This window comes from Pristiophorus japonicus, chromosome 7 (assembly GCF_044704955.1).
Source record: "Pristiophorus japonicus isolate sPriJap1 chromosome 7, sPriJap1.hap1, whole genome shotgun sequence".
In the NCBI taxonomy this organism is placed as follows: Eukaryota; Metazoa; Chordata; class Chondrichthyes; family Pristiophoridae; genus Pristiophorus; species Pristiophorus japonicus.
This window is the reverse complement of record NC_091983.1, coordinates 41,050,263-41,067,288: the sequence shown is the minus strand read 5'-3', so window position 1 is coordinate 41,067,288 and position 17,026 is coordinate 41,050,263. Positions and strand designations below refer to the sequence as shown.

Below are 17,026 nucleotides of genomic sequence, written 5' to 3'. Positions count from 1 at the left end.
GTGGGAGTCGGGTCGGGGGCGGGGGGGGGGGGGGGAAAGAAGCGGGAGTCGGGTCGGTATCGGGTCCGGTCCGGAGGCGGGGGGGGGAGCAGGAGTCGAGTCGGGAGGAAGCAGGAGCTGACCGTGTGAGGAGCCTTATTCACGCAGCCCCAGTGAGGCCATTCGGTCAGGGCTAGGAGCTGCGTGCTTCGGGGCCCTCCCACAGTTTTGGGCGCCTGGAGCTACTGCGCAGGTGCAGAGGTCCCGGCACTGTTTTCAGCTCGACACCATCCAGGACAAAGCAGCCCGCTTGATTGGCACCTCATCCACCATCTTCAACATTCACAGTCTCCACCACCGGCGTACTGTGGCTGCAGTGTGTACCATCTACATGATGTACTGTAGCAACTCGCCAAGGCTTCTTCGACAGCAGTTCCCAAACCTCTACTGCCAAGAAGGAAAAGTGCAGCGGGTGCATAGGAACACCACCACTTGCAAGTTACTCACCATTCTGACTTGGAAATATGTCGCTGTTCCTTCATCGTCGCTGGGTCAAAATCCCAAAACTCCCTCCCTAACAGCACTGTGGGAATATCTTCACCACACGGACTGCAGCGGTTGAAGAAGGCGGTTCACCACCAGCTTCTCAAGGGCAATTAGGGATGGGCAATAAATGCTGGCCTGGCATTTTATTTTAAAAGCAGTGATTTTAATTATATTTAAAAGTGGATGATCTGGAAATTGTATTTGTTGTTGATCCATATATTCCTTCGAGCCTAATTTGGCCCAGCTCTCACTCAGTCTTCCTGCAGACTCACTGCTCAACCGGAAAACTGCAGCTTAACTCCTACACATAATGTGACCTCGTGTTTTCCTTTCCAAATGTTCCCAACCCGTTCCAAGAGTTGTCTTTGCAAGCTTCAGTATACCGTCACAACCTGTCATCATGTTTCCCCCTTTTTTTAATCCTATGATGCCCGAATGCTGCTTAGTAGAACTGAGAAATGCAGTTCATTACAGAAGTTGCACTCTGTTCCAAGTGAGAATGGTTTGTACTGAAACAGGAATTTAGACGGCAGATCTGTTAAATGAACAGAGCTGAACGTTGGTGTGTGGGAGGGGGTTCTTAGCATTGTTGCAGATGATTAGATGCTGATCATAATCTCAGCTGGTTGTTCAAGATTGTCAGGAACATTTTTACAGCACATACAGTCACCATTTTGAAAATAAGGACACTTGCAAAAATAGGGCAACGGTTGCCAGTCCCTAAGATTTCTATAATTTACACTGTGATTTTCCGACCTTGATTCCTGACTTTAATGAGTATGCTGAGAATGAGTATGTCAATTCACAGGCAATATTTGTGAGCAGAGTTTAAAAAAAAATACAGGGATCGCAAATTAAGAGACCATGGCCGCAATTTCGCCAACGGCTGCGGGTGGCATGTGGGGAACACGCTCCTGGTTCCAGCCCGCCCTCCCGCAGCAATCTTCCCTAGATTGTTAAACCCGCCCTGCGGGGGCCTCGGCCAATTAATAGCAAGCCCGTGTGATGACGTCATCTGATGATGCATCATCAGCCGGTTTCCTTAAAGGGACCACATCCACATTGATTTTGACTGTTCTTCTGACCGTGTTCTGCAGCATTGAGGTGCTGCAAACACTGCACAAAGGTGTCGGCTGCACCCAGGCTCTCCCACCACTCCCTCCAGATGCTTATCGAGGGAGTCACAGCACGCAAGGAGGTTCTCTTCCCTTCCAATGGGCAGAAAAGACCTCCCCAGGACATCAACGCAGCCGGGTTGCACATTGCACAGGAGGGCACAAACAGGGATGTCATCAGGTGGTCCTGGCTGCAGTGGCACAAACTTTTCAATGATCTCCGGAGATCACAAAATGTTACTGCAAAGCCACACTCAACCTCATCCTGCACTGCCACTCATCACATCCCCATCACACTGCATTACCTACCCTACTCTTGCACATCCTTACTCACACCAACTGACCTTGCACCTCCACCCATCCCCCTTTCTGTATCTACATTATCAGTTCCCCATTTCTCTAGCTAGCCCTCACACTGACCCTCCTCCTTGTCCAATTGTACCAACTAACAACACTCAAGGTTAGGCACTTGGGTGTTTTAGCCAATGTTTATGTAGACTTTCTACTAATGTGTTGTTAAACATTGAAATCTTTATTTTGAACACTTTGATTTCTTGGACAGATTTGTGTGCATCTTTGGAAGTGGCTTAGTGAGTTGTAGTGAATGGTCAGACATAAGGGTACCCCCCACAATGGTGATGAGGGCGAAAGGAATGGGTTGGGCATTATGGTGGGGTGGTGCCAACCTGGCACATCATGGGGCAGCCAGGGTGCACAGCATCAAATGAAGTAAATATGGCCATGGTGAGGCCATCCCTGGTGTCCCGGGCAGCAGTGTGGTCGAGTGCTGATGGCCTGTGTCCTGTGCAGCATCAGGTGATTGCGGAGAAGGTGGTTGGTGATGTTGGTGTTGGGGCTGATTGTGGTGGGATTCTGAGGACCAAGTTGAGATTTTTTCAAGGGTACTGATGCTGCTGGAATAGCTGGCAGGTGAGGTTGAAATGACAGAAGCGATTTGTCAATGGTGAGTGAGGTTGCTCCAAGGAGATGCCCGTGAATAGAGAGTTCACGGCCAACATTTCCAAACTTCATACAGCTCAAAAGTTTCTTCCAAATCCTGAAGGCTTCATTTTCTGACATTGGAAAGTGAACAGCTGTGAAATGGTAGCTTTTGTATCACTTCTGCAGCTATCAACTTGCCAAAGCAATAGAGAGTCACTGAGAACCCGACTCCACTTAACCTGGCATGTTCCCCGAGGGACAGCAAACCTGTCAAAAGGTTGGTAAAATTATAAGTGCCTGCTTTTAATCCTCTTAAATAGCACTAAACTACCTTAATGAAGTGGCCCACTGCTTGGTGTCGGGTCTGCGATCCACACGTAGATCTGACGGCTGAGAAACTGACGGAGGCGGGTTCAAAGCGGGATCCCGACTCGCTGTTAGTTGGCCATTTTGACAGCGGGCCTGCCTCCAAACCTGCACTCACAGGGCTGGGAAGATTCCGGCCCATTATTCTGACTTTCATTTGGAGACATCATTTATGATTGGTTTACTTGCTTGCATTTACAAAGCTCTCATCGATGACTTTTAGCTCATGTTTATTTTATTTAAAGGCAAAGAAATTGACTTGGCCAGACATTGATTTGCCATTTCTTTCCTTTGTCATTAATTTATTGTCACTAATTCAAAGTGAATAAATCACTGCGAGTTGAAGTTCAGTGGGTCCATTAAGTCAAAGTACAAGGTTTATTAGTGTTCAGGCTAAATAAAAGAAAGCAAAGCTTTCAGTAGTTTGGAACATGCTCATTAAACTTGTTTTATCAGCACTTCCAATAAAGGTTTGTTGTTGAGTGTTAATTTCTTGTATGTGCCGATGTTCTTTTATTTAGGAACTTCTATTAGATTATATAGAAATAATTTATATTGTTATATAAGGGAAATATTTATGAAAGAGAAATCATGCTTGACAAATCTTCTGGAATTTTTTGAGGATGTAACTAGTAGAGTGGACAAGGGAGAACCAGTGGATGTGGTGTATTTGAACTTTCAAAAGGCTTTTGACAAGGTCCCACACGAGATTGGTGTGCAAAATCAAAGCACATGGTATTGAGGGTAATGTACTGATGTGGATAGAGAACTGATTGGCAGAAAGGAAGCAGAGAGTCGGGATAAACGGGTCCTTTTCAGAATGGCAGGCAGTGACTAGTGGGGTGTCGCAGGATTTAGTGCTGGGATTCCAGCTCTTTACAATATACATTAATGATTTAGATGAAGGAATTGAGTGTAATATCTCCAAGTTTGCAGATGACACTAAACTGGGTGGCAGTGTGAGCTGTGAGGAGGACGCTAAGAGGCTGCAGTGTGACTTGGACAGGTTAGGTGAGTGGGCAAATGCATGGCAGATGCAGTATAATGTGGATAAATGTGAAGTTATCCACTTTGGGGGCAAAAACACGAAGGCAGAATATTATCTGAATGGTGGCAGATTATGAAAAGGGGAGGTGCAACGAGACCTGGGTGTCATGGTTCATCAGTCATTGAAAGTTGGCATGCAGGTACAGCAGGCGGTGAAGAAGGCAAATGGTATGTTGGCCTTCATAGCTTGGGAATTTGAGTACAGGAGCAGGGAGGTCTTACTGCAGTTATACAGGGCATTGGTGAGGCCTCACCTGGAATATTGTGTTCAGTTTTGGTCTCCTAAACTGAGGAAGGACATTCTTGCTATTGAGGGAGTGCAGCGAACATTCACCAGACTGATTCCTGGAATGGCTGGACTGACATATGAGGAGAGACTGGATCAACTGGGCCTTTATACACTGGAGTTTAGAAGGATGAGAGGGAATCTCATAGAAACATATAAGATTCTGATGGGACTGGACAGGTTAGATGCGGGAAGAATGTTCCTGATGTTGGGGAAGTCCAGAAGCGGGGGACACAGTTTTAGGATAAGGAGTAAGCCATTTAGGACTGAGATGAGGAGAAACTTCTTCACTCAGAGTGTTGTTAACCTGTGGAATTCCCTACCGCAGAGAGTTGTTGATGCCAGTTCATTGGATATATTCAACAGGGAGTTAGATATAGCCCTTATGGCTAAAGGTATCAAGGAATATGGAGAGAAAGCAGGAAAGGGGTATCGAGGGAATGATCAGCCATGATCTTATTAAATGGTGGTGCAGGCTCGAAGGGCCGAATGGCCTACTCCTGCACTTATTTTCTATGTTTCTATAATCTAGTTGTAAGTTACTGTAATTTGTGTTTAAGATGTAATTATGGGACAAATGCAAGTGCAAAATGACTATACCTGTAATTTTTAATCAAAAAATGCTAATTGTATTAAGGACTCGCAGAATATGATTTATGTATGCTGGACCTGATAAATCTGGGCAAAATGTTTAGGACAATGTTTTTACAACATAAAATATGCGAGAGAGGAAAGTGCAGAGATTACTGACTATAGTAGAAAGTTGAGATGGATGTCATAGGTGTGAAAGGGATTGCCTATTGGAGCATTTATTTTTAAATATTTGGTTAGGCTCTCTGAATTTGTGATATCTATGGTAACAAATAGTATTTGAATCACCTTTTAATAAAAAGACATTTGGACGTAAAATTCCTTTTTATAAATATGGAGAACACTTGCATTATTAAATCTTAATTCTTGGTTTTCTTTAATGGGACAAATTCCACTCCTTGAGATGGTATATTTGAACTATTTCTGAAGTCACCCAATTTATTTTAAAAGGAATTTAGGTCTAGTGCTTCAAATCTGGAATACACATTTCCGTATCTATGGCATACATACACTTTTATTCTTGTTCTTTGTCCCTTACAAACTTTTATCCTTGCCCCTCCACCCTCCTATTTCTCATCTACATGTTGCCCCTTGGTGACATCATCTAGAAACATAGCGTCGCTTTCAACATGTATGCTGATGACACCCAGCTTTACCTCACTACCACTTCTCTCGACACCTCCACAGTCTCTAAATTGTCTAGTTCCCTAGACACTGACTCCATCCCTCTTTCCAACTCCTGTCTGAGGCTGAACCAAACTGTTCGCAACTTTGGTGTCATATTTGACCCTGAAATGAGCTTTCAACCACATATCCGCAGCTTAACTAAGACCGCCTATTTCCACCTCCATAACATCGCCCGTCTCCGCCCTTGACTCAGCTCATCCACTGCTGAAGCTCTTATCCATGCCTTTGTTACCTCTACACTTGGCTATTCCAATGAACTCCTGACTGGCCTCCCACATTCTACCCTACGTAAACTAGAGGTGATCCAAAACTCGGATGCCTGTGTCTTAACTCGCACCAAGTCCCGCTCACCCATCACCCCTGTGCTCACTGACCTATATTGCCTTCTGGTTAAGCAACGCCTCGATTTCAAAATTCTCATCCTTATTTTCAAATCCCTCCATGGCCTCGCCCCTCCCTATCTCTGTAATCTCCTCTAATTCTGCCCTCCTAATCATCCCTGATTGTAATCGCTCAACCATTGGTGGCCGTGCCTTCTGTTGCCAAGGCCCCAAGCTCTGAAAACTTCTCCACCTCTCTTTCCTCCTTCAAGACGCTCCTTAAAACATGCCTCTTTGACCAAGCTTTTGGTCGCCTACGCTAATTTCTACTTATGCGGCTTGGTGTCAAATTTTTATCACAATACTCCTGTGAAGCGCCTTGGGACATTTCACTGTTAGCAATAACCTTTTTACGGCTATCTCTGTTCACTTTAAATAATCAAGTTTGAATGCAAAGCAATATGGTGGGTATATTGTGTTTAATCAGAGTTTAAGACAGAATATAACACATTAGTTATACACCAAAAAATTACGACCGTAACAATAGTTGATATCGATCTAATTGGACAGACGGTTGACACACGTGAGAAATTCTTTCCTTCTTTTCGTCTAGGGCTTCCTTCACTCTCTCTCTCTCTCTCTCTCTCTCTCTCTCTCTCTCTCTCTCCTTTTTCTTTCTTTCTCTTCCGTCTGTGAGTACAAGCTTCTGGGAGGTCACTTTTAACCTATTTTTAGAGGTGGGTCTGAAGCAGAATATTGACGAGATCTTTTGACCTATAGCGGTTCCCCAAAAAACTTGCTATCCAATACCGTATCGTTCTTTGTCTCTATTTTTGTTTCAAGAACCTGCCCTAAAGATATCTTATGATTTTTGCCACATGTCATTCTCTGCTTACACTACCCCAGGGTTTCTTCCTGTGGAAATCGTTCCATCTCTCTTGTCCCTATTCTCTCGGGTACAATCAATACAAAGCCTTAGCTCTACCCTTTGAACTATGAGGTCCAAACCAGAAAACTGCTCGTTCAGCATCGTTGTCTCCTTTACGATGTAGCAACATGTTTCCATTCACTCCTACAGACTTCGATCCATACATAAACAAAACTGAAGCTTTAACTTGAAAGCCACAGATAATGATTGTCATGGTGCGGAATGCTATAACATTTCAACAGGGTACCAAGACATTAGCATTTCTAAGCAGACAATTCGTCTCCAGTTCTAAACAATGATTTACAACACAGCATCCATATCAGTTTTATATATTCGTATCAGTTTTATATATTTTTAGGCATGTTTAGTTTCTAACAACGATGTTTAAGGTGCTGTATAAATACAAGTTGTTGTTGTTGTTGAAGATATCTGCACTCCTCTTCAGCATCCTTGATTATAATCGCTCAACCATTGGTGGCCATGCCTCCAGCTGCCTAGGCCCTAAGCTCTAGTACACCCTCTCTAAACCTCTCCGCCTCGCTACCTCTTTTTCCTCCTTCAAGACACTCCCTAAAACCTACCTCTTTGACCAAGCTTTTGGTCATCTACTGTAATTTCTTCTTATCTGGCTCATTGTCAAATTTATTTTTTGTCTTATAATACTCCTGTGACGTGCCTTGGGACATTTTACTCCATTAAAGGCGCTATATAAATACAAGTTGTTGTTGTTTACTGAAACGCAGAAAAATTACTTATGGGAGGGGCTATTAATTTCTTCTACTGGGTCTAGGAGCAGATCTACTGTGCTGTCACCAATGCCAGTTAGCCATTTGCCTGAATTTGTCAGAGAATGTTTGCTTGACGTTTTAATGCACCAACTACCCTTGAGTACTCCACAGAGTGAATTTTTAAAAGAATTGTTCCCAAAATAATACACAAAACAACTGTTGAGACAAGTATTTACATCCCTTTTAAATCTATGTTTTAATCGCTTCATTTAACTCTGCATACTGACTTTCCCTGTTACTGTGCAATTTTTAAATTACTTAAAAGAATCTCTAAAATTGTATATTTAAAAACTAGAATTAATAGGCTGTTCAGATTGACCTATAATTAGTTGTGGGTTGTATTTTTTAATTCAAAAAGCAACAGATGTTTTGAAGTATTTTAGACATGCCAGTTAAGATTATAATCCTAGTATCTATGCTCGGTACAAAAAATTCTCCTGCGCATTGAGGTTGGTGTTTGCTCTGTTGGCCTGGCAAATACTTGAGACAACCCACAGATTTTCACTCCTTCCACAACTGCTCGAAATCTATAAAAACACATTGGGGCCGAAATTGCCCTCCGACCGAAAGGGGGCGCACTCACTGATCTGGAAGATTTCCCCCCCCCCCCCCCCCCCCCCCCCCCCCAATCCATGGGGCAGAGGGTAGAGTGAAATTCAGTTCTTTAAATTTATTTTTTCTTCCGTGCGGAAGTCGGGGTGGAGTGGGCTGGACGTTGGTTGGTGTCATCAGCATCGCACTCCCGCATCATGCTTACGCGTCACAATGATCCTTCCCTTCAGTTAAAGGGGAGGGTCACTGCGAACTCTGCAGTTAGTTTAGTTTGGCCCACTGAGCCGCTAGGGAGGGTTTCGGCCGGGCCAGTGGCCCGGTATCCAAGAGTGGGTGCCTGGCTACCTGTTGAAAGCCCGGCTGAACCCAGGGGTGCCATTGTCGGGCCAAGCTCGGAGTCGGCCGATAATTAAAATAAAATCCCCCTTTAAGTGTGGATGCCGACTCAGCCACACACAGCTTCCCGCATGGGGAAAGCTGTCGGGGGCACTGAGCAGCAGCCGATCCGCTCCCGCGGAGCAATTTCCCGTGTGGGGCGGAAAGGAGTCGGTTTGTGCCCTAAGGGGCAACAACAGGAGCGGCGCCGTGACTAGCACCGCTGGAAAGAAAATGGAGGGCAATTTATGAAATGTCGACGACTCTGCGGTGAGTTCATACCAACCGGCTCTTATAGAAAGAGGCAATTTCAACCCCATCTTGTTTACAGTCTGTAAAGGAAACCATTGATGAAGCTGCTTTTTGGGATTCTGATTTGGCAATGTTTGTTTGCATCTGCGTAATAAATTGACTATCCTTTTATTGCAGACAGGATTACAAAAATAACAATTGTTACTTTGTACACACTTTGCAATTCCCATGCAAGACACATAAAGTATATGGGTCTAGGCACTGAAAGCTTAAACTCTGCATAAAATCGTTGGAGGTTAAAACGTAATTGTATAAATTAAAGGGACAGGACCATCCATCAGCTTTATTGCAGTGATTAGTTTAGAACATGTATTTCTGTTGTGGCGTAACACATTTTTTGGTTATATTGCCGAACCGAGAGCTGAAGCAATTTACCTTCAGTTAAATTAAAGTTTCGTCAGATGTTAAAGGTTGCTGCCATTTTCAGTCATATACAATTTACTTGAAGTGGACAAACATTCATACAAAGGCTCATTTAATTCATTATTCTGTCGGATTCCTTTCGGTTTAAGTGCAACTTTGTAATTAAACTTGCTTTTGAAACCAGTGGAATTTTCTGAATCGTACAATTATCCCATCCTATTAACATGAATCCCAATATTGCTCTTGTACTGGGGAAATACTGGATGAGTATTTATTCCTGTGAAATTGCCAAGCAGTTATGGAAATGTTAATCTTTATGCAATTGAGTTGTGCATCACTGCTAAAACCACACATTTTTTGGGCTCAAGTTTCAGCTCGAGTTGCTCCTATTTTTTTTGGAGCAACTAGTTTAGTATGGAGTATCTTAGAAATTACAATTCTCGGCATTTAGTTTGCTCCGATTCTAGTTAGTTAGAATAGTTTCATTTTAGAACAGTTTTTTTTTCAAAAGGGGGCATTACCAGCCACTTACGCCTATTTTGCAAGTTTAGGCAGCGAAAACTCTAGCGCGCATGTGCAGAGGTCGTGGCGCTGCTTTCAGCGCCAGGACCTGGCTCCGCCCCCCACCCCAACCCTTGTGCTGCGCTACGCCGAGGCCGAAGAGGTCCTGAGTAACTTTTTGCCGCCCTTTTTATTCGAGAAAGTCGAGGTGCACCGTTTTTACAGGGGGCGGAAACTTGGGCCCTTTGAAACTCAGATTTGAGTTTTGATTAATGTTTAAAATCTTCATTCTACATTTTGCAGGTTTCTCATTTTCTGACTCATAGGGCTAGGAATTCAGTTTTTGCCGATTTCGTTTTTTCCCCCGTTATTTTATGGAAAAAAATACCACTAAAAACATCACCATTTTTTAAGGGGGTAAAATTGGCAAAAAAATGCACCCGATGGTAAAAATTGACGTTGCATTGGTGGAAACCGCAGTCCTCGCCAGCTTTAGTCCGAGGCCTATCACCGCCAAAAATACAGGCCCTGGGAGGGAAGAAAACGCACACAAAAATAAAAATCAGAAAACATTCACTATACATAACAAATGAATCACTGAAGAAGAATTAAAAAATAAAAACTTCAACTTACCTATTTTGTAGGTCTTCATACCCACCGCTCTTTCTGGGGCAGGTTTTTCTCAATTTTTTTTTTCACCCTGGGTACGGGTTCACCAAACGACCAATTTTAAGTGTGCGATTTTTTTTTTTGGCACTGCACGTTGTCGATCCACATTTCGGCTATATTTCAAAACCGTCATTCATCAACTTTGCCCAATTTAGGTGTGTACCTTTGGCAAAAAAGGCAAAATAGAGCCAAAAAAACAGGTGCAAGGCTGGCCAATTTCTCCCCATCGTCTAAATTGTTATAAAAGATCATGTTTTACGAGTATCACTGGAAACTTCTACCATGATCATTTCTTTTTATATATGCATCAATAAATTGAAGGAAATTCCAGCTGCTTTTAATGAAAAGCGTATGAAGAAAGCTGCAGGGTGATTTCATATCGCCTGATGTGCGCTGAATATAATGAAGAGACTATTGATCATGAGAGTTCTCCGTTTCCTCAACATAAGCAGTTTTCATGGGCCCAAGTTTCCACACAATAAAAAACGGGCGCCCCTCCGAGCTGGGCGCCCGTTTTTCGCGCCTAAAACGGCGCCGGAAAAAAAACTCGCGATTCTGGAGCGCCCTGCAGCTCTTTGTCTGCCTGGCGCGGCGCCCAGGGGGGCGGAGCCTACACTCGCGCCGATTTTGTAAGTGGGAGGGGGGCGGGTACTATTTAAATTAGTTTTTTTCCTGCCGGCAACGCTGCGCGTGCGCTTTGGAGCGTTCGCGCACGCGCAGTGTGAAAAAAACATTGGCACTCGGCCATTTTTGTAGTTCTTTGTAGCTGTTTAATTTTTGAACATTTTTTTAATAAAAGCACATTGCCATCAGCACATCAGCACTTGCAGCCTTCTCACTGTCTCCTTCCCCTCTCCCCCGCGGGAAGAACGGGCGCCTCCCCCCCCCGGGGGAAAGAACGGGCGCCTCCTATCCCCTCCCCCCCCCCCCCCCCCACGGGAAGAACGGGCGCCTCCCCCGCCCCCCGCGGGAAAGAACGGGCACCTCCTACCTCTCCGCGGGAAGAACGGGCGCCTCCTCCCCCCCCCCCCGCGAGAAAGAACGGGCGCTTCCTCCTCCCCCCCCCCCCCCCCCCCGCGGGAAGAACGGGCGCCTCCCCCCCCCCCCCCCCCCCCCCCCGCGGGAAAGAACGGGCGCCTCCTACCGCTCCCTCGGGAAGAACGGGCGCCTCCCCCCTCTCCGCGGGAAGAACGGGCGCCTCCTCCCCCCCCCCGCGAGAAAGAACGGGTGCCTCAGGCTGACTGCAGCATTCTCCGTACCTGAAGCACTTTCACACAGGTAGAAAGATGGTTTATTTAATCTTTTCTTTGCTTATAAATGTTTATTCAGGTTGGATTTATTTGTATAATATTTGTAGAAGTATAAATAAAGATTTATTGTAGAATTTAATGACTTCCCTTCCCCCTCCCCCCCCACCTCGTTCTGGACGCCTAATTTGTAACCTGCGCCTGATTTTTTAATGTGTAGACAAGGTTTTTTTCAGTTCTACAAAAATCTTCACTTGCTCCATTCTAACTTAGTTTGGAGTACATTTTCACTGTAGAAACTTTGAAATCAGGCGTCAGTGGCCGGACACGCCCCCTTTTGAAGAAAAAAATCTGTTCCAAAGTAGAACTGTTCTACCTGACTAGAACTGCAGAAAAAAAAATGTGGAGAATTGCGATTTCTAAGATAGTCCGTTCTCCACCAGTTGCTCCTAAAAATCAGGTGCAAATCATGTAGAAACTTGGACCCTTAGTTATTGAAAACCAGTTCTGTATTTTGATGGCGATGTAATTAGTCAGCAAGGAGTGGAAGATAAAACCTAACCTAAACAATTGCATCAGGGGCTCAACAACTCCACGAGATGAGTAGTGCCAAAAACCCATAAATTCATTATAAGAGATACTAATTTTGCTGATGAAGTCCTTGGCGCCTGAGATGCCTTCCAGTGAGCAAAAATTGAATCAACACAAGATGAGGTTTGCATGCTGACTAGGTGTTCAAAAACACTTCCTTACACCCTCCACATGCCAGTAAATAAGCCCAGGTTACCAACAGGGAGGATTGTGGAATCAAAACCGATGTAAAATGTTTGGAGTGTAACTGATGCCAGAGCATTAGCCCTGTGACTTTCCTCACTCATGCTGTGTAAAAAGTGCCTCCCTGTCATGGTTAGTTTTTCAGCTGTGTTGCCAGGATGTGTGTGCACAGCTTCCTGCACCAATGAATGAGAAGTCATGGGCTGGGAATTTGCTCATGGCTTCTCCCACTCCACTACTGTAACTTTGGCGGAAAACCCTGTTTACCCATGTAAATAAATTCCATTTGGGAGCTCAGATTCTGTCTGTTGCAGCTGCTGCAAGGGTATCAGTAGCTTGGACTGAAGAGGGTAGCTTTCTGAGGAACAAACTTTTCTGTATCTTTTCACCTTCAAATAAGCCTGGCATGGAAGATTGGTGCAAAATGAAAGTGCAGCGGCTACTGGCTCAGAAGCACGAATATAGCTGCGTGGCAGTGCTCATGGTTACTAACCAGCTGCACATTGATGGAGTAGAACCCCTTTTTGTTTGTATAGGGCATTGCATTGTGCCTAGGGGTCCGGATAGCCATCAATTTCCCGCTGTACTTTTTGGAGAACCAGCAAACTAGAGAAATTGGGCAGCCCTGTTGTACTGCTATTGCTGGTCATCTGGAAAAGGAATGGTGTTAGCCCTGCTGAATAAAGCATTCACCATCATCGGCGGTCCTTCGAACGAGGGTGACTAGCTTCCACACCAAAAGGAGTGAGTTTGCAGATGTTTCAATGAAGGACCCGATATCCCAGTCCTGAATTCCAAGGGTGGAAGATACCTGTACGTGGATTTTTTAAACTTGTGACTGTTGCACATCAGGGCTTGACAGAGCTAGGTCTGTATCCAGTGGCAAGGTTAACTGGGACGACTGGAGACCTGCTCTGCTGCACAGACCTAGTGCACGCACATATCGCAGTGTGGGCTGGCCCGTGCTGCCCCTGGTCACATGTCTGCATCCGTGCACATGGTATTAACTGATCTAGTAATGTTCCCTGTGCTATCTTGGAAGGACTTGAAAATGTAAAAGATTGAATGCTATCGCCACCTTGGCAGCCATGATGGTGCTGCCTCTTTTTGCAAGATTGTCCGTAATTCTTCTTGCAGCAGATAGCATAGCTTTAACTGCCTCCCTACTAATTTTGAGCTTCCAAATGCTATGATTTTCAGTCATTATAAAGTACCTGTGCTTGGTCCTGTAGGCATGATGGGTGATGTAGCACTGGGTCCAAAGTGCCCGTTTGGTGACATTTAACAACCCTTTGCTGATCCTGCTTGTCGTATTGGAAGAGCACTGAGAGCAATTCTTATTATAATGAGCTTAATATCTGCGCAAACAGTGAGACTGTAGCAGCTCTGCCAATTTAGAAGTGCCCGCAGCAATTTTCTGATGAGCATACAGCAGTTGGTAATGGGGTGAAATAATAGACATCCAAGCTTGCTGGTCAGTAATGATGAATTGCCACTGGCATTCTGCTTTACACCAATAGCAATTGTCATGCTGATGTTTCTTACTTTTCAAAGGAGAAGCTTTAGTTTTGTGAGAACACAAAATTTCCTGATTTAGCCAGTGGATTTTCACCGACTTCCATAGGAATTTGCATTGCCTTTGTTGTTTTTTATTATTGTCAGGCATGACCATATGCAATGCCTTGCTTGCCATTCCTCCAGAAAAAGAACCATCTCCTAAGGCAATAGGATGTCTGGAGTGACTGTGCCAGTCAAAACCCAGGTTCAGGAGCCTCTGAGCACTTGTCTTGAGTCTGAATGTTGCTGTTGACATTCAGGCTTGGGAAGGATGGTGACCTCTGGTGAAATGAAAGGCAGGCAACCAGAGGACTTCACTCTGATGTTTATCCTCTTTACATTATTTTTGTTAGGCAACGGTATTCAGGGTTACGGAACCAAGGCGGGTAGATGGAGTTAAGATATAGATCAGCCATGATCTAATTGAAAGGTGGAACAAGCTTGAGGGGCTGAATGGCCTACTACTGTCTACTTTAGTAATTCAATACATAGTCATATCAATAGGCAGCTATATGGTGACATTATTACTTTTATCTTCTTTGGAAAGGTAGACAAGCTCAAGCTGTTCAATTATTCTGATTTAAATGACATAAATCCCCCACTTCTGCAACAATTCTACTGTACCTTGCTACATTTCAGTCGCAAAATGTTACTTTGTTCTATTAATCTGCTACTCATGTATTTTCATTTCATTTTTCCAGGCAAGCTATATATGGGACCAGGCCAGTTGTATCAGGATTTACAAAATCTAATGCATGATTTAAGTGTGGTTGGCCAGATTGCACAGCTTATTGGTACTTTAAAAGGAAATTATCAGGTACAGTAACATTTTACCATATTAGCTATGTTTTTGCCAATAATTTCAAATCTTGCCATAGACATTTTCTCCAAGTGACGTTGACCCATATAAATGACAGAGAGTATTAACAGTTATTAAAGTCCTTCAGAGATGAACTGAGGGCAATATTGACTTTGAGCAATAGTGTAAAATGGGCAATATTGATTCAGCCACCAGTTACACATCTTTCTCAATTTTCATTTCTCTTGACTTCAATGGAATTGAAAATCAGGAAATGTACAATGGAGGGCTGAATTGATATTGCCCATTTCACACTCTCGTCAAAAGTCAAAATGACCTTAATTGGGTGAAGATATGTGTAGGGATCATGAAGTGGCAGACATGTTAATATAACACTTCACATCAGTGTTCAAGAGTGAAAATTTCTAATGCAGCCTTTTTGGCTCAGAACTTGTATAGTTTGTATATTTAAACTTGACCTTTCTAAGATCTAGATGTGTATAGAGTTCAGTAAATTTAGGACTAGATGCAAAGCATCCCAAAATCCTCATGAATGTGAGCAAAGAATTAAATGGATCACTGGTTAACATTTTTAGGAGTTGATAAGTACAGGAGTTCTACTAGAGGGTATTAGATGTTATTCTGATAGGAGGGGAATGTGAATTCAGAATGATGGACCAGTTAATTTAATTTATGAATTGGGCAAAATAGCCAAGAAAATGATCATGGAGAAATAATAGAATCATACAGCACAGAAGGAGGCCATTAAGCCCATTGTGCCTGTACCGGCTCTTTGAAAGAGCTATCCAATTTGTCCCACTCCCCTGCCCTTTCCCCATAAACCTGCAAATTTTTCCTGTTCACGTATTTATTCAGTTCCCTTTTGAAAGTTACCATTGAATCTGCTTACACCACCCTTTCAGGCACTGCATTCCAGATCATAATAACTCACTGCGTAAAACAAATGTTTGCTTATGTTTATGATTCTGTTGCCAATTACCTTAATCATACAGCCTTAACTTGTTGAAAATGCTACTTGTTGTTTTTCATGCCTCTTGGAGAATTAATCAGCTAGTGCAGAATTCAGAACATTGCAGATTGCACATGGTTTTTCAAAGGTGTGGGCTTCGTGAGCCAACTGACTTTTATTCATTCCACATTTTCTTAAATTCTTAAATAACCTGAAATGCTACAGCAGCAGATGTTAAAAAGGTATCTTGTATCTTGTGAGCAGTTGACATGAAAACTAGTAATATACTGTCGAGTGAACTTCAGTCTGTAAACAGCAATCCCGCAATAATTTACATTTTCAATATCTAATATTTACATGTGGTGTCTTAAAGTGGTTTACTAGGCTCATACATCTAAAAGGAGGTACAGGTACAACTTCCGAAATCCTCGGGACCGAATCCGTGCCATTTTTTTGTTTTTTCCGGATTCCAGACAAGAAAATCAATAGTCTGAAATCTGGAATCCTTGGGACCGAATCCATGCTGGATTTTGGACTTTGGCGTCGGCCCGAATCCGTGCTGGATTTTGAGTTTTTCCAGATTTCGGACCTCGCCACCCACCAAACCTCCGCTCCTCGCCGCTCGCCGAAATGTCCAATTTACGACAATTCTGGTTTTCGGAGTTATGGATTCGAGACTTTGCACCTGTACAATGACGATGTGAAAAATGCAAGTATATCATGTGCAATTGTGTCTGTGGTGGTGCTTTACCAGTGCTATTCTGCTAAATTCATATTAAATGTGCTGCTGAGTTTCTTGACACTTGGGAACTAATCCTATTCCCTAAATACAAGTCTTTTAGTTTGTAATAATTCTTTGTTGCAGAATTTAAATCCAACTGTGAGCCAGGACTGGACAGCAGGTCTTCAGAAACTTATATTTAAAAAAGAAGAGGAAATAAGAGCAGCAGATCGTTGCAGAATTCAACTGCAGCTTCCTGGAAAACCAGACAAGTTGGTATTGAGCATATTCTAACACCAAGCACGTAGGGATCCCAAAGGCAGATTGGAGTTACTTTATTTTTCAAATGTTTATCAATCTTTTGAGACTGCAACACCATTAATGAATAATAGTTTTATTTTAAAGTTTGGATTCATAAATTAAATATTTTTATCCTGTTCTACCCATTATTTTTTAATTCAGAGTTCCCTGTTGAATGTAGTCATCTGTCTGAAATTGTACTCTTTGAAATTCAGTTTTAAATTGGTTAAGATTGTCTCAGACCGACTGCCAGGTTTTGGCAGAGGCACTCTCAAAGGGTTAGATAGTGCC

The 17,026-nt window shown here is 43.5% G+C and overlaps 1 protein-coding gene across 2 annotated transcripts in view; it reads left to right on the top strand.

Annotated features, from left to right (window-relative positions):
* The window catches only part of arhgef10 (Rho guanine nucleotide exchange factor (GEF) 10), a 423,195-nt gene that overhangs the window by 281,829 nt on the left and 124,340 nt on the right, over positions 1-17,026 (top strand). For both annotated transcript variants that reach the window (XM_070884917.1, XM_070884916.1), the window contains exons 19-20: positions 14,647-14,762; positions 16,580-16,707. In XM_070884917.1, the coding sequence (XP_070741018.1) occupies positions 14,647-14,762; positions 16,580-16,707 (244 nt within the window). The remainder of the gene's footprint in view (positions 1-14,646; positions 14,763-16,579; positions 16,708-17,026) is intronic.